General features: G+C 41.7%; 1 protein-coding gene across 1 annotated transcript; it reads right to left on the bottom strand.

Annotated features, from left to right (window-relative positions):
• Positions 1 to 18,954, bottom strand: ythdc1 (YTH domain containing 1). Its single transcript, XM_041811041.1, has 16 exons — positions 18,865 to 18,954; positions 18,596 to 18,764; positions 17,938 to 18,248; positions 14,452 to 14,845; positions 14,291 to 14,353; positions 14,088 to 14,182; positions 13,376 to 13,484; positions 13,168 to 13,285; positions 12,861 to 12,945; positions 9,534 to 9,688; positions 6,579 to 6,658; positions 3,080 to 3,116; positions 2,590 to 2,629; positions 1,565 to 1,630; positions 1,294 to 1,485; positions 1 to 983 (listed from the first exon to the last, which is right to left on the bottom strand). The coding sequence occupies exons 1-16, from the start codon at positions 18,952 to 18,954 to the stop codon at positions 795 to 797; spliced, it is 2,193 nt and encodes a 730-aa protein (XP_041666975.1). The 3' UTR covers positions 1 to 794.

Raw genomic sequence — 18,954 nt, 5'->3', positions numbered from 1 at the left:
CAACTTTGATTCTTTTTATTAAAAAAAGACATAGGCTCCGCCCCCACACTCACAAACAGGAAACAGATGTTTTTTCCTGACGATCAATACACCAATCAGAAATATGTGAGGTCGCTATGGTAACAATCAGAAACGAGCAAAAGAAAACCTCAGACAGGAAATTGATTTTTAATGTAAACATAAAAAAAAAGAAAGCTGTTTACCAGGAGGGGGCGATCACAAGTCAACACCAACAGAACAGGAAGTGAAATACAAAATAAAACACAAACAGGAATAGAAAAAAAACCCTACAGAATAACAACAGAAAGATTTCAAAATAAACTGTCCAACCTTTCACAATAAGACTGAAAAAAAAATCTCTGTTCATCATGACACCATTAAAGGGCCTCCAGCCTCAGGTTGGACCTCTACAACAATAAAAATAAAAAATCAACTTCCTGTTGGTGGACATGCAGCTGACAGAGAGAATTCTGGGAAATGAAGTGTTTATCAGAGGATACAGTAAAAAAGTTACATTTACAGAAAAGTTTACAGTCGTTAACGTGCACGGAAAAGTGACATCACTGTGATGACATCACCATGACTCTGCCCTCTGATGTCACTTCCCTTTTACACAGAATCACCAAATTAAAAGTCTGGACCAATCAGGTTTATTCTGAAGTTTTTCACATTTTAATCACATAAAAACTGATGATGTCATTGTCACGCATCGTTATTCATAAATTTACCAAGGAAACAGGAAACGAGCCCCAAACACTGCTGGTTGTCAAAATAAAAGCATGGACATCATCCCATCACCTGCGGTACCGCCCCCTCTCCTTGTCTCTCTCTCTCTCTCTGTCCCTCTCTCTCACCCTCTCTCGCTCTCTCTCTCGCCGCGGCCCGCCTCGCTCGCGTTCACGCTGACGCTCACGTTCACGCCGGCTGCTCACCACCGCCTGAGTCCGCCGCAGGAAGTCGTCCACGCGCATGTCGTAGTCATGCTGCAAGATGGGAAAAAAGACGAGACCCAAGTGGGAGGCAGAAAAAGCAACAAACAAGATTAAAAAATAAAAATAATAAATTAGTAAGAACTAAGAACAATATAAAATATAAAGATATAAATAACGATGACAACAAATAGTAATAACAACAAAATAAAAAATTGTATAATAATAATAAAATAGTTATAATAATAAAAACTAAGAAAACAGTTTCAATAATCATAAAAATAATGACAACAGTAACGAAATAACAAAAACAATGCTAGAATAATCATAGAGATATAATAATAATAACAGGACCAGGACTCACCGGGCTCGAGGTGAACGTTCGATGCTGGGGCGCTCTCTGCTTGTCTCTGAAGCGAGGGGGCGGAGCCTCATGCGGCGGGAGGGGGGGGTGGTGGTGGTGGTGGTAGGCCTGGTGAGGAGGGGGCGGGGGGTGACTGTGGTGGTAGTAAGGGGGGTGGTGGGGGGGCGGCTGCTCAACGCCAGGGTACGCCGCCTAATGACAACACATGATTGATAAAACATGCCGTTTACAATTTCGTGGAATAATAATCTGAGGGATTACTGGGTCGTACCATGGTCTGCCAGGGTGCAGGGGGTCCCACGTTGTGGTGATAATCTCTCATGTAGTCGTTGTACGACTGAAACAGGAAACACACCTTAGCACATTGAGTCAAAGAGGCCACGCCCCTCATTCCAAACGACCTGAATCTGACCGGCCAGAGAACCAGGCGTACCACATCTAACCTTTGACACCTGAGAGAGCCCCAAAGTAGAAATCTGAACCTTTTTTAAGGTCCTACTGACAAGAACTAACGACCTCAAACACTCGTCTACCCTGACCTTAACCTTACTAGGGTTAGAGCGCTCCTCTCTGACCCCTGACCTTAACCTTACTAGGGTTAGATCGCTCCTCTCTGACCCCTGACCTTAACCTTACTAGGGTTAGAGCGCTCCTCTCTGACCCCTGACCTTAACCTTACTAGGGTTAGAGTGCTCCTCACTGACCTTAACCTTACTAGTTTTAGAGCGCTCCTCACTGACCCCTGACCTTAACCTTACTAGGGTTAGAGCGCTCCTCTCTGACCCCTGACCTTAACCTTACTAGGGTTAGAGCGCTCCTCTCTGACCCCTGACCTTAACCTTACTAGGGTTAGAGTGCTCCTCACTGACCCCTGACCTTAACCTTACTAGGGTTAGAGCGCTCCTCACTGACCCCTGACCTTAACCTTACTAGGGTTAGAGCGCTCCTCTCTGACCCCTGACCTTAACCTTACTAGGGTTAGAGCGCTCCTCACTGACCCCTGACCTTAACCTTACTAGGGTTAGAGCGCTCCTCACTGACCCCTGACCTTAACCTTACTAGGGTTAGAGCGCTCCTCACTGACCCCTGACCTTAACCTTACTAGGGTTAGAGCGCTCCTCACTGACCCCTGACCTTAACCTTACTAGGGTCAGAGCGGTCCTGCCTATCTCGGCCAACGTTAGCTCTCTTGTTCTCATGCTCTAAGCTGAAGACCGATAATTTGAACAACACTTTAATAATTTCATTATCAGATCAGAAAAGCTAAGCTAACATGCTAACATGTTTGAGACTCACCCCGTTGAGGAAAACGTCTCGTCTCACGCTGGAGAATCTCCTGAAAGCAAAGGTTTAGTCAGTCCTCTTGTTTATAAACAGTTTTATTATTCATGCTTGGGAAAAGTCAGAACGCTTTCTTGATTAAACCCTTTTCAAAATAAAATCTTTAAATCTCCTCAATTAGCCAGAGGATTAACCTCCGACCTGTCACCTTGAACGTGTTGACGATGGTGAGGCCCGGTGTTGGTGACTGTTTGAGGCTCATTTATTCTCATGATCAGGTCTGACCTCTACGTTAATCTGGATTTCTCTCGTCCTCTCAGATTAACGGAGCTAATACTCAGGAACAGCTGAATAAAAATCATCAGTAAAGTCTGAATTTTTACAGTCAATCTAAACTTAAACAGACCACATCAACAGATCAGGTGGGCGGAGTCAGAGAGGAACAGAAGGTCAGCTGACCCCTTGTTCCTCTCCGACTCCACCTATTTAAGGAGGCGTGTCTCACCTGTCCACTGGCTGGTTCCGTAGATCCTGGATGAACCCTGAAAATATAATTCATTCTTCTGTTAAATTTAACTTTTCAAACTGCAAAAGAAAAAATACACCTAAAAAATAAATTTAAAAAATACATTGAAAAATAATAAATAAAAATTACATTAAAATAAATTACAAACAAAAAAAATTACAAGTACATAAATAGTGAAAAATACAATAAATATACATTTTAAAAAAGTACAAAAAATACATGCTCAAAAAATAAATAAATAAATAAAAATAAAAACACAAAAAAAAAAAAAAAAAAAAAAAAAGAATTTGGTTCTCAAACCTCCAACTCTAAGATACTAGAATCTATTAGGAATGAGTAATAAACCTGTTATTAACTGATTGGTCAGCTGATCCACCAATCAGAGAGCCCCCTGTCATAGCAACTGTTCCTGGACAGCCTGACCCCTCTACAGTAGAACTGGCTGCTATTTGTCTTTTTAATACCAACCTAAACTCCCTGAATCTAACTGGTATACGCTGTTATGATCACGTGCAGTTCAGCGTGCAGAGATCGAGCCTCCACCATTATTTCATTAAATCCTTCGCTAAAAAGCTTCAGGTCTAAAAATGATGTTCATCAGGCAACGGTCACAGGCGTGCTGGAAGTGAGAAAAACCACAGGAATTGTTCTTAGACTTAATAAATCAAATTTGCTCCATCAGGGCAGAGGAGCAGGTCCTTTTTCCTCTCTGTCTATGGCACATACACGTGCTCTGTTCCTCTCTGCTCCCATCCTCCCTGATTTAATGAGAAATAGTCAACTATTATCAGAGGATCTAAGAATGTGAAGGAATGTTCCGTGTGCTTTAAACAGATGAAGATATTTTCATGTGGTGCTTCAATGGCGAGCTCCATCCAGCCATGAGTTCACTTCACAGAAGCCTAAAAACATTAGAATACTTCTGCTCCTAAAATAACCACCAAGCACCAGGAAACTTTGTCTACATTTCAAGTAGAAAGGGATAAAGAGAAGTTGAAATGCGGTTTTAGTTGTATGGTGTCCAAAAGGTTCATATTTCTCATCACTGATCTACACCCAGAAAGAATAACTGTTTTAAACTGGTGTTGTTCTGGATCGCGTTACAGCCGCTGCTGCAGGTTTCACAGTCTGACTAGAGACGACCATGCCGCTGTCAGCCGTGACATGAGGATAAAAGCATGGTGTTTATGCATGCGTTTAAAGCTGCCCAGGTAGCCCTCCATCATTAACGGTTCTGTCATCACTTTAAAAGCACCTTCACACGCAGGCGACGCTGCTGCTAGAAACAGACACACTCTCTAGACATTTATCATTAAATGATTACACAGCCCTGTCTTCATGACAGTAACTAAAGCTGCTGCTGCTGGAAACAGACACACACTCTGGACATTTATCATTAAATGATTACACAGCCCTGTCTTCATGACAGTAACTAAAGCTGCTGCTGCTAGAAACAGACACACACTCTGGACATTTATCATTAAATGATTACACAGCACTGTCTTCATGACAGTAACTAAAGCTGCTGCTGCTGGAAACAGACACACACTCTGGACATTTATCATTAAATTACTACACAGCCCTGTCTTCATGACAGTAACTAAAGCTGCTGCTGCTGGAAACAGACACACACTCTGGACATTTATCATTAAATTACTACACAGCACTGTCTTCATGACAGTAACTAAAGCTGCTGCTGCTGGAAACAGACACACACTCTGGACATTTATCATTAAATTACTACACAGCACTGTCTTCATGACAGTAACTAAAGCTGCTGCTGCTGGAAACAGACACACACTCTGGACATTTATCATTAAATTACTACACAGCACTGTCTTCATGACAGTAACTAAAGCTATACCGTGGTTACTTTAGTCCCCCAGGATACGGTATTACTGTCTGACCGCCTTTTCCTACTCTACAGTGTGATCCTGACCATCAATGCTGACGTGACCTCTGTCTCTGAGAGTAACAGTTCAAAGGTCATCAGTAAGGGTGAGATCAAAACGCCACGAGTTTTTTGTCGCGGAAAAATCAATCTCGTGAGATCAATATTGCGCAGACACTTGGAGCAGCAGCTCTCCTTACGGAAAAAATTACCAAATTGGAAGTTATAAACGATCACAAACATGCCCTGGACACTTTAAAAATCAAGTGAGCTAATGAGGAAAAGGAGCTGATGCGATGTCGACCGCTCCAACCCTCTCCTCTCGCGTGCGCTACTTGGGCCGTACATGATGCACCTGTGCATCATAATAACTGTGAATTGATGAAATGCTGCTGGTGAAAGCCTGTGCAGTCTCCATGAGGAAAACACAGCGTTTATTTAGCTCGTGTATGTGCGCAGACTCGCTCTTAGAGCCGCTAGTTGTGACTTTGTAACTTTGGGTCGCGGTTCTCCTTCTCATCTCACCGTCTGTCAGCCACACATCCGTCAGCTGTTTGCTGTGCGTATGATCAGTCAGAAGCTTAACATGTGTAGTGCAACAGGTCTGCATACTGCAGCGGTAAACTTAGCTAAACTAACTGTTTGAGCGCCATAGAGTCCACTGTTAGCCCCAAAAAGCGAAGTTAGAGCTTCGGTTAAACGCGCCGTTTGTTGTCTGACAGCAGACAGAGCAGAGACACACACTCTCACCAACGCACACACATTAACACACACGCTCAGGTGTGCGTGGTGTCCAACACTGTCAAAGCTCATATGAGAAAAAAAGACCACAAAACGATACAATAATCTATTTCTTTAAATTACGTGTTATTGACTTAAAGATTTATTTTGAGTGTTGAAAATATGGATGTCCTTAAAGAGGATGAAAAATAGTTTGATTTTACAGCTCTTTATATTTCAGTCTGTTGTAAACAGTGCTGAAAGTACTTTTAAAATAAAATAATAATAATAATAAATAAATAAAATAATAAATAATAATAAATAAATGCTTTTATTTTATATAAGTATAATATTAAAAATAGTTATTGTAATTGTAGTGATGAGTGCATGGTGTAGTAAATTAAAGATTTTGTAGACTGTTAAAATGAAAGGTTGGATTTGAAGATGTACAGTTTGAGTCGAAGTTAGACAAAACATACTCTTTGGAAGCATGAATAGCCTATTTAGTACTTAATTCTAACATTTTTGAATAGACCTGAATGTGTTGTAATTATGACTTTCAGTTGTATAAAGGACATATTATCCACACATGTATTTCATCAGTCAGTCAGAGTGCATTCTGGGTGCAGATCAGTGATGAAAAAGGAAGTCTATTAATTATCCCATGTGCTGCCTCCTGCAGCAACAAACCAGACACGAGTAAATGTCGACTAGCCTAGTAACAGCAACCATGGAGGGCGGGGTTTGACAAAGGGTCAGTTCCTATTAGGTATTCTGATAAGACCATAAAATAAACAGAAATGAAACCTGTTTTAACGGAGCAGCATTTCCCCTTAAACCTTTAAAATCAAAGATTAGCTTGACCACCTGCTCGCTGGTTGAAGTCAGGTGGGCCATCAGCGCGTGGTCGCTTCCTGCCGTGGAGGTCGTACTCTTCAGGGCGACGCCTACATAGACAAGTCAACAGGTAAGACACACACATGCACACATGCCTCACACTCACTCACATTAAAACACACTCCAGATACCAGCGTTTAACTCCACCGTCAAAAACATCAATCAGGTGAGTCCATCTACAGGTGTTTAGCTATCACTTCCTGTTTACATGTATCACCAGGTGTGGCATCAGAAAATACATCTTTTTTTAATATTTACCCATTTCATAAGATTTTTTTCACATCTATTTACACCTATATTTGCATTTTTAAGATACTTGTCCAGTTTTTATTCCAAATTCCTATTTTTCCATTTTTTTTCAGCTTTTCAACACTTTTCCCTTTTTACTGTTACCTAGGCTTCACTTTTCCCCTTGTTTTCACTACTTCTCTTATTACTTTCATGTTATATGAAGCCATTTTTTAACTTCTTATCCAATCTGTAATATTTTAAATTATATTATTAATTTTTGACTTCATCTCCACCTTGAAAAATGTCATTGTGATTCAGTTTTCCCACGTTTGAATGTTTGTTTGTTCAACTTTCAACCACTTGTATCCCCTGTAAAGGATTTCTTTTTTAATGTTTAAATGTTTCTCTGTAAAGATTTTAAAGGGTTTTCTTCTTTAATGATTGAAAAGTTTCTCTGTTAAGTTTGAAAGCATTTTCTTCTTTAATGTGTTAAAAGTTTCTCTGTAAAGTTAGAAAGGGTTTTCTTCTTTAATGTTTAAATGTTTCTCTGTAAAGTTTTAAAAGGGTTTTCTTCTGAAATGTTTAAAAGTTTCTCTGTAAAGTTTGTAAGGGTTTTCTTCTTTACTGTTTAAAAGTTTCTCTGTAAAGTTTGTAAGGGTTTTCTTCTTTACTGTTTAAAAGTTTCTCTGTAAAGTTTGTAAGGGTTTTCTTCTTTAATGTTTAAATGTTTCTCTGTAAAGTTTTTAAAAGGGTTTTCTTCTTTAATGTTTAAATGTTTCTTTGTAAAGTATTAAAAGGGTTTTCTTCTTTAATGTTTAAAAGTTTCTCTAAGTTTGAAAGGGTTTACCTCTGTAATATTTAAATGTTTCTCTGTAAAGTTTTTAAAAGGGTTTTCTTCTGAAATGTTTAAAAGTTTCTCTAAGTTTGAAAGGGTTTTCTTCTTTGATATTTAAATGTTTCTCTGTAAAGTTTTAAAAAGGGTTTTCTTCTGAAATGTTTAAAAGTTTCTCTGTAAAGTTTTAAAAGAGTTTTCTTCTTTAATGTTTGAAAAGTTTCTCTGTAATGTTTGAAAGGGTTTACCTCTGTAATATTATGTAATATTAATTACTGTTATGTTAAGTTTGTAAATTTCTTTTTCTATAATTTCCTTCTGTAAAGAATTTACTTTGGTGGAGTATTTAAAGAAGTTTTTGTTTGTCATTCAAGGCTTATGAATCTTATAAATTGTAACATGTATAAAGCCTTAGATTTTTGTGTATTTCTGTAAATCTCAAGTTTTTCCCTGTAAAATATGGATTTTAGCTTCTTTTATCTTCACAAACACACAATAAAAAAAACAAACAAAGAAGAAGAAGCCTCTTAAAGGGACAACATACCGCTTCTGCTGCGTATGTGGGAGGGCCTGTTTGATTCTTTCAACAACACTTCTCATTATAAAAACAGTTTTTTCTCCTCATCAGTCCATGATATTTTATAACCCTCTTATTTTGAAAGGGTGGAGGGGGGTGATGATGAAGATGCAGTCCTGCCAACACACAAACCCGCCCCTCTCAGCCCAGCCCTGCCCCCCTCCAGACCAGCAACAGTCCTTTTAACCGACACCAGAAATCCCTGGTCTGTCGCTCCGGCGTGGTTTCACTTTTATTTTGAAATCTGTTTCCTGCCTCGTCGTTACTGCACACACATACGTGGTAGTGTGTGTGTGTGTGTGTGTTTGAGGAGCGGGGTAAAACCAGTCCTTTCATGGGGGAGGGTTTTTTATTTAAGTCCAAGGCATTTTTTAATTCAGTCCTTTTTAACTGATTTACCTGTTAATCAAGCAGGGAGGAAGCTCCGCCCCCTCTGACACACCTCACTCACTCAAGAGTTCAAGGGTCCCACCCCCATCACCTCACCTTCTTATTGAATAGTCCATAGGCCCGCCCCCATCCTCACACCTCACTTTCTTACTGGATAGTCCATCGGCCCCGCCCCCATCATCACACCTCACCTTCTTATTTGATAGTCCATAGGCCCCGCCCCTGGTCGACCATTCTGCCCCTCCATCTAAACCCAGACTCAGTCCATTCTGAGGGCCTCTCTCTCTCTCAGCGTTATTCTACCCCGCTCGCCCCTCCCTCAGTCCAGGCTCGTCATCCTGCTCTTATTTTGAAAGGGTCAGCCTCAGTCCACTTAAAGCCAAACTTTTGATTTTAACTTCCAAAGTTTGAACCTCCTGCAGAGAAAAAGCTTCAAAGGGACAAATTAAGGGACAAGTTTAAATTCTAACGTTTCAATTTTTAAACTCAAACTCCCAGCTGACTGATTTAAACAGAAAAATATCAAACATCTAAAGATTTAATAAAACTTCTGATTTAACTGATAAATCATTAAATGTAGTCTGAACTGTTAGTAAATTTAACCTTAAATATGAATCGAACTCAACTTAAAAATCATAAATCAGCTAACCAACACCCTGCTGAGGATTCTACTTCCTGTTGGACTCTGAATTCAAAATAAGACTTGTGGGAGGCGTCACTCCTGCAGAAACATCCACACCGGAAAATGGATAACAACCAGAGAACCAGCAGTGCCACCTAGCCATGGGCTAAAAGCAGCGGGCGTCTCCGTTGTCTGGCAGCAGGTGGTGCCGTGGTCGCAGCAGGAGAAGAAGAAGAACAGGAAGCGGGAGGAGTGGCTTGGTGATTGGCTAACCTTCCCGGTTCACGCTGTGGTGGTCTGCCTCGAGGTCGCGGCTCTGACGGCGTCCGGCGCTTGTGACGGACTCGACGAACAACCTGGTGGACATCCACATTCTCGTCCAATGGGAACAAGGCGCACAGCTGGGCTCCGATGTCCGGCTGGATCTCCTGGGGATCGTTAGAGTCAAAGAAGATCAATCAAGGACAGATAGATCAATCAAGGACAGATGGATCAATCAGAGACAGATGGATCAATCAAAGACAGATGGATCAATCAAAGACAGTTAGATCAATCAAGGACAAATGGATCAATCAAGGACAGATGGATCAATCAAAGACAGTTAGATCAATCAAGGACAAATGGATCAATCAAGGACAGATGGATCAATCAAAGACAGTTATATCAATCAAAGACAAATGGATCAATCAAGGACAGATGGATCAATAAAGGGCAGATCAATCAAAGACAGTTAGATCAATCAAGGACAGATCAATCAAAGACAGATGGATCAATCAAGGACAGATGGATCAATCAAGGACAGATGGATCAATCAAAGACAGATGGATCAATCAAGGACAGATGGATCAATCAAGGACAGATGGATCAATCAAAGACAGATGGATCAATCAAGGACAAATCAATCAAAGACAGATAGATCAATCAAGGACAGATCTATCAAGGACAGATGGATCAATCAAGGACAGATGGATCAATCAAGGACAGATGGATCAATCAAGGACAGATGGATCAATCAAAGACAGATGGATCAATCAAGGACAGATGGATCAATCATGGACAGATGGATCAATCAAAGACAGATGGATCAATCAAGGACAGATGGATCAATCAAGGACAGATGGATCAATCAAAGACAGATGGATCAATCAAAGACAGATGGATCAATCAGAGACAGATTGATCAATCAAGGACAGATGGATCAATCAAGGACAGATCAATCAAAGACAGATGGATCAATCAAGGACAGATAGATCAATCAAGGACAGATCTATCAAGGACAGATGGATCAATCAAGGACAGATGGATCAATCAAAGACAGATGGATCAATCAGAGACAGATTGATCAATCAAGGACAGATAGATTAATCAAGGACAGATGGATCAATCAAGGACAGATGGATCAATCAAGGACAGATCAATCAAGGACAGATTATTCAATCAAAGACAGTTGGATCAATCAAGGGCAGATCAATCAAAGACAGATGGATCAATCAAGGACAGATGGATCAATCAAGAACGGATGGATCAATCAAGGACAAATCAATCAAAGACAGATAGATCAATCAAGGACAGATAGATCAATCAAGGAAAGATGGATCAATCAAGGACAGATAGATCAATCAAGGACAGATGGATCAATCAAAGACAGTTAGATCAATCAAGGACAGATAGATCAATCAAGGACAGATGGATCAATCAAAGACAGTTAGATCAATCAAGGACAGATGGAACAATCAAAGACAGATGGATCAATCAAAGACAGTTAGATCAATCAAGGACAGATGGATCAATCAAAGACAGATGGATCAATCAAGGACAGATGGATCAATCAAGGACAGATAGATCAATCAAGGACAGATGGATCAATCAAAGACAGATGGATCAATCAAAGACAGATGGATCAATCAGAGACAGATGGATCAATCAAAGACAGATGGATCAATCAAAGACAGTTAGATCAATCAAGGACAAATGGATCAATCAAGGACAGATAGATCAATCAAGGACAGATGGATCAATCAGAGACAGATGGATCATTCAAAGACAGATGGATCAATCAAAGACAGTTAGATCAATCAAGGACAAATGGATCAATCAAGGACAGATGGATCAATCAAAGACAGTTAGATCAATCAAAGACAAATGGATCAATCAAGGAAAGATGGATCAATCAAGGACAGATGGATCAATCAAGGACAGATGGATCATTTAAAGACAGTTAGATCAATCAAGGACAGATGGATCAATCAAAGACAGATGGATCAATCAAAGACAGTTAGATCAATCAAGGACAGATGGATCAATCAAAGACAGATGGATCAATCAAAGACAGTTAGATCAATCAAGGACAGATCTATCAAGGACAGATGGATCAATCAAGGACAGATGGATCAATCAAGGACAGATGGATCAATCAAGGACAGATAGATTAATCAAGGACAGATGGATCAATCAAGGACAGATGGATCAATCAAGGACAGATCAATCAAAGACAGATGGATCAATCAAGGACAGATGGATCAATCAAGGACAGATCAATCAAGGACAGATTATTCAATCAAAGACAGTTGGATCAATCAAGGGCAGATCAATCAAAGATGGATGGATCAATCAAGGACAGATCAATCAAAGACAGATGGATCAATCAAGGACAGATGGATCAATCAAGAACAGATCAATCAAGGACAGATGGATCAATCAAGGACAGATGGATCAATCAAGGACAGATGGATCAATCAAAGACAGATGGATCAATCAAAGACAGATGGATCAATCAAAGACAGATGGATCAATCAAGGACAGATGGATCAATCAAGGAAAGATGGATCAATCAAGGACAGATGGATCAATCAAAGACAGACGGATCAATCAGAGACAGACGGATCAATCAAGGACAGATGGATCAATCAAGGACAGATGGATCAATCAAGGACAGATGGATCAATCAAAGACAGACGGATCAATCAGAGACAGACGGATCAATCAAGGACAGATGGATCAATCAAGGACAGATAGATCAATCAAGGACAGATGGATCAATCAAGGACAGATGGATCAATCAAAGACAGATGGATCAATCAGAGACAGATGGATCAATCAAGGACAGATGGATCAATCAAGGACAGATGGATCAATCAAGGACAGATAGATCAATCAAGGACAGATGGATCAATCAAAGAAAAATGGATCAATCAAAGACAGATCAATCAAGGACAGATGGATCAATCAAGGACAGATGGATCAATCAAGGACAGATGGATCAATAAAAAACAGTTAGATCAATCAAGGACAGATGGATCAATCAAGGACAGATGGATCAATCAAGGACAGATGGATCAATCAAGGACAGATGGATCAATCAAGGACAGATAGATTAATCAAGGACAGATGGATCAATCAAGGACAGATGGATCAATCAAGGACAGATCAATCAAAGACAGATGGATCAATCAAGGACAGATGGATCAATCAAGGACAGATGGATCAATAAAAGACAGTTAGATCAATCAAGGACAGATGGATCAATCAAGGACAGATGGATCAATCAAGGACAGATGGATCAATAATTAAACCAAAGTTAACGCAGGAGAGGTGTCTCACCTGGCCATCACGTCCGATTTTTACTGGTTTGTGCTCGTTCCAGGGATTTGACAGGTGAGCAGTCTTAGTGAAAGGAAGATCCCTCCTGTCGAAACAAACCAGAGATTTAAAGAGTAGAGATGATCAATCATTAATGAAAGAGTAGAGATGATCAATCTGTGATTTAAAGATAAACCAGTAGTCCCAGTATCCAGACCAGTATACCCTGGTTTAAATCAACATAGCCTGTAGATAAACCAGTAGTCCCCGTATCCAGACCAGTATAGCCCAGCTGTAGACCCCAGGAGGACTAGTTACAGCTCCTCACCTGCAGAGCCAGTCGATCTTAAAGACTCCTCCCAGCATCTTGGCGTTCATGCCAGCAGGAAGTACCCAATGGATGGGAGATCCTCCGTGATGGGACTCTGATGCCAAACGAGCGAACCCTGCAGAGGAGGAGGAGGAGGATGAAGGTGAACAGAGAGGGGGAGGAGGGTGAGCATGAATCCAGAGGTGACTGGTCAGCCAATGATTACCTTGGAACTTGCCACTCTCCCTCACAGAGAAGATGAGAACGACACTGCGAGCCGACCGGAAGGCTGCGTTCAGCTTCTTCTCGTTTACCGGCAGGGTGGACCACACGCCCTGAAACCACACACAGATGATAAACATGAGACTAAGTCTGAACCTGAACCCTCTGAGCCCTCAGCTGGTCCCTAACCAGTCAGTCTCTCCTGAACGCGTGGTCTTTATCTAAACTTTAGCAAACATCAACCCTCAGGCTCTAAACATCCTCTTCTTCAGGACGGCCCAGGCTTGGACATCATGTGAGCTGCAGCCATGTCACTGGAACTTTAAGAAGTTATGGGACTAGAAAGACAAAAGAATGTAAACAATACAGAGATTTTATGTGGCACAGTAAACAACTAGAAAAGAGATCTGAGAGCGCAGACCTCCACCATTAGCCCTATCTCCCAACAGTAAAGAATCCTTTAAAAAATTTCTGGATCCAGACGGTGATCCGGATCATTCCCAAAATCTAGTCAGTTCTTCCTTATGCCAGTTCTGACATCTCCTGAAAATTTCATCAAAATCTGTCCATGACTTTTTGAGTTATGTTGCTAACAAACAAACAAATCCTGATGATCACATGACCTCCTTGGCGGAGGTAATGATGACTAAAACCATGGTTCCACAGGTATTCAGCTTTTAAAGGTAAACGCAACAGTCAGCTGATCTGCAGCGTACCTTTGCTTTGGCCAGTGACACGTTCTCATGGTTGTTGCTCTTGATGAGGAAGAAGCGAGCGTCTCTCAGGATGTAGCGCAGCCTGCTGGTGGGAGCTGAAACAGCACAGAGACAGATGTGAGTGCAGGAAGCCCCAGAGTCTCTTCAGTGATCTAAATATCCAACACTTTCAGCAGAACACAGAATCAAGATGGCCGCCTTACTCTCCATCCCTTTACGAACAGCTCTGACTGATGACGACAACTTCTCCCTCTTCTTTACGGACCCTTTCAAAATAAAAGCAGAATTAAATCAGCAGGTATCAGATTAAATCACTCAACATTTCTACATGTAGGACTGTGCTGGTCCTTGTTGCCATGGTTACCTGAGGCCTCAGAGGCGGAGCCTGAGTGAACGGACTCGCCATCGTCAGAGAAACTGACAGAGGATGCGGAGCGCGAGTCTCCAGCCTCGCTGCGGGTGTCATAGTCATTTCCTTCACCACCACCTCGCCGCTCATACTCCTCCTCTTCATCCTCCTCTTCCTCCTTTTCTCCCTCCTCCTCCTCCTCTTCCTCGTCCTCCTCCTCCATACCCTCCTCCTCCTCATCCTCCTCTTCATCAGGATCCTCCTCCTCCTCCTCCAAATGGGAGCCGGCAGGGGAAGAGCTTCCTGACCCGGCCTCTGAGCCGTACTCGCCTGTCACCTCCTCCTCCTCTGACTGGTTATCGTCCTCATGTGGAGAGGGGCTTGGACGCCGATCATCACGCCTTAACTTCTACAGACAGACAGAAAGTGAAGGGGATTGGCTGTAAGGCAGAGAGCTGATTGGCCGAGTAGTTCCACTGTTATAATACTAACATTAGTACCTGGATCAGACCGTCCATGTCTCTGGGAGGCTCTAATAGTAACCCAGTAGTTCCCCTGTTATAATACTAACATTAGTACCTGGATCAGACCGACCATGTCTCTAGGAGGCTCTAATAGTAACCCAGTAGTTCCACTGTTATAATACTAACATTAGTACCTGGATCAGACCGACCATGTCTCTAGGAGGCTCTAATAGTAACCCAGTAGTTCCACTGTTATAATACTAACATTAGTACCTGGATCAGACCGTCCATGTCTCTAGGAGGCTCTAATAGTAACCCAGTAGTTCCACTGTTATAATACTAACATTAGTACATGGATCAGACCGACCATGTCTCTAGGAGGCTCTAATAGTAACCCAGTAGTTCCACTGTTATAATACTAACATTAGTACCTGGATCAGACCGACCATGTCTCTAGGAGGCTCTAATAGTAACCCAGTAGTTCCACTGTTATAATACTAACATTAGTACCTGGATCAGACCGTCCATGTCTCTAGGAGGCTCTAATAGTAACCCAGTAGTTCCTCTGTTATAATACTAACATTAGTACCTGGATCAGACCGTCCATGTCTCTAGGAGGCTCTAATAGTAACCCAGTAGTTCCACTGTTATAATACTAACATTAGTACCTGGATCAGACCGTCCATGTCTCTAGGAGGCTCTAATAGTAACCCAGTAGTTCCACTGTTATAATACTAACATTAGTACCTGGATCAGACCGTTCATGTCTCTAGGAGGCTCTAATAGTAACCCAGTAGTTCCACTGTTATAATACTAACATTAGTACCTGGATCAGACCGACCATGTCTCTGGGAGGCTCTAATAGTGACCCAGTAGTTCCACTGTTATAATACTAACATTAGTACCTGGATCAGACCGTCCATGTCTCTGGGAGGCTCTAATAGTGACCCAGTAGTTCCACTGTTATAATACTAACATTAGTACCTGGATCAGACCGACCATGTCTCTGGGAGGCTCTAATAGTGACCCAGTAGTTCCACTGTTATAATACTAACATTAGTACCTGGATCAGACCGACCATGTCTCTAGGAGGCTCTAATAGTAACCCAGTAGTTCCACTGTTATAATACTAACATTAGTACATGGATCAGACCGACCATGTCTCTAGGAGGCTCTAATAGTAACCCAGTAGTTCCACTGTTATAATACTAACATTAGTACCTGGATCAGACCGTCCATGTCTCTAGGAGGCTCTAATAGTAACCCAGTAGTTCCACTGTTATAATACTAACATTAGTACCTGGATCAGACCGTCCATGTCTCTAGGAGGCTCTAGTAGTAACCCAGTAGTTCCCCTGTTATAATACTAACATTAGTACATGGATCAGACCGACCATGTCTCTAGGAGGCTCTAATAGTAACCCAGTAGTTCCCCTGTTATAATACTAACATTAGTACCTGGATCAGACCGACCATGTCTCTAGGAGGCTCTAATAGTAACCCAGTAGTTCCACTGTTATAATACTAACATTAGTACCTGGATCAGACCGACCATGTCTCTAGGAGGCTCTAATAGTAACCCAGTAGTTCCACTGTTATAATACTAACATTAGTACCTGGATCAGACCGTCCATGTCTCTGGGAGGCTCTAATAGTAACCCAGTAGTTCCCCTGTTATAATACTAACATTAGTACCTGGATCAGACCGTCCATGTCTCTAGGAGGCTCTAATAGTAACCCAGTAGTTCCACTGTTATAATACTAACATTAGTACCTGGATCAGACCGACCATGTCTCTAGGAGGCTCTAGTAGTAACCCAGTAGTTCCACTGTTATAATACTAACATTAGTACCTGGATCAGACCGACCATGTCTCTAGGAGGCTCTAATAGTAACCCAGTAGTTCCACTGTTATAATACTAACATTAGTACCTGGATCAGACCGTCCATGTCTCTAGGAGGCTCTAATAGTAACCCAGTAGTTCCACTGTTATAATACTAACATTAGTACCTGGATCAGACCGACCATGTCTCTAGGAGGCTCTAATAGTAACCCAGTAGTTCCACTGTTATAATACTAACATTAGTACATGGATCAGACCGACCATGTCTCTAGGAGGCTCTAATAGTAACCCAGTAGTTCCACTGTTATAATACTAACATTAGTACCTGGATCAGACCGACCATGTCTCTAGGAGGCTCTAATAGTAACCCAGTAGTTCCCCTGTTATAATACTAACATTAGTACCTGGATCAGACCGTCCATGTCTCTAGGAGGCTCTAATAGTAACCCAGTAGTTCCACTGTTATAATACTAACATTAGTACCTGGATCAGACCGTCCATGTCTCTAGGAGGCTCTAATAGTAACCCAGTAGTTCCACTGTTATAATACTAACATTAGTACCTGGATCAGACCGTTCATGTCTCTAGGAGGCTCTAATAGTAACCCAGTAGTTCCACTGTTATAATACTAACATTAGTACCTGGATCAGACCGACCATGTCTCTGGGAGGCTCTAATAGTGACCCAGTAGTTCCACTGTTATAATACTAACATTAGTACCTGGATCAGACCGTCCATGTCTCTGGGAGGCTCTAATAGTGACCCAGTAGTTCCACTGTTATAATACTAACATTAGTACCTGGATCAGACCGACCATGTCTCTGGGAGGCTCTAATAGTGACCCAGTAGTTCCACTGTTATAATACTAACATTAGTACCTGGATCAGACCGACCATGTCTCTAGGAGGCTCTAATAGTAACCCAGTAGTTCCCCTGTTATAATACTAACATTAGTACATGGATCAGACCGACCATGTCTCTAGGAGGCTCTAATAGTAACCCAGTAGTTCCACTGTTATAATACTAACATTAGTACCTGGATCAGACCGTCCATGTCTCTAGGAGGCTCTAATAGTAACCCAGTAGTTCCACTGTTACAATACTAACATTAGTACATGGATCAGACTGTCCATGTCTCTAGGAGGCTCTAATAGTAATGGACATATATTTCACACTTTACAGCACTATAGTACCTGGCTCAGACCCTCCATCCCTCTTGGAGGATCTCGGCGGCGTGCATCCTCTCCTCCTCGGCTCCGGGTCACCTCTCGTGGTCCTCTTCGTCCTTTGCGTTCCTCATAGTACTCATGACGGTAGCCGGTGGCGACAGCAGGGTGGCGTCCACGGGAACCTTGTGCTGCCTTCTTGGAGGACGAGGATGAAGACAGCGCTGGACCAGGTTCTCTTTTATTAGTGGAAGAGGACCTGGAAGGGGCGTGGCTAGATGAGGGGCGAAGTCTCTTCAGATCTTGGCTGTCAGAGCGCTCACTCTTTCTCTTTGTTCCTGACAGACAGAACGCAGGGATTATGACCGTTAATGAAGGAGCTTCAACAGTGGTAGAATCTGAATCTATCCTGGTGTCACATCCTAATGTAGTACGACTCTGATTCACCATAGCAGATAAACAACATCTGATATGAAGCTGAAGTTCGATTGGGAGTAAGATACAGGTTTATGAGATTTGACAATCATTGACTTTTGTTTATTCATTTTACACAGTGACCCAACTTTTTTGGAACAGGTGTAGTAATAACTTTATGTAATGATATTAATACTTGATAAAGTACTGACACTTCATGACAAAGTACAGAATAACAAAAGTATAGTAACAGTACTTTAATTTGGTTCACCTTTCTTGTCAGTGATGTCACGCTCCGTCTCTGGGTTGTAGAGCTCATCATCCTGATCTGGAGCTTCAGTCAGAAGATCTTCAAGAACATTCAGCTCTCCATCTGAAACAACCAGGAACCATTCAACAAATACCAGGAACCATGACAATAAAAGTACCAGGAACCATCTCTACATCATAACCAGGAACCATTACAATAGTAGAAGCAGGAACCGTCTCTACATCATAACCAAGAACCATTACAATAATAGAAGCAGGAACCATCTCTACATCATAACCAGGAACCATTACAATAAAAGAACCAGGAACCATCTCTACATCATAACCAGGAACCATTACAATAATAGAAGCAGGAACCAT

Source organism: Cheilinus undulatus, linkage group 17 (assembly GCF_018320785.1).
Source record: "Cheilinus undulatus linkage group 17, ASM1832078v1, whole genome shotgun sequence".
Taxonomy (NCBI): domain Eukaryota; kingdom Metazoa; phylum Chordata; class Actinopteri; order Labriformes; family Labridae; genus Cheilinus; species Cheilinus undulatus.
The sequence above is the reverse complement of the archived record's forward strand: the minus strand, read 5'-3'. Positions and strand labels throughout refer to the sequence as shown.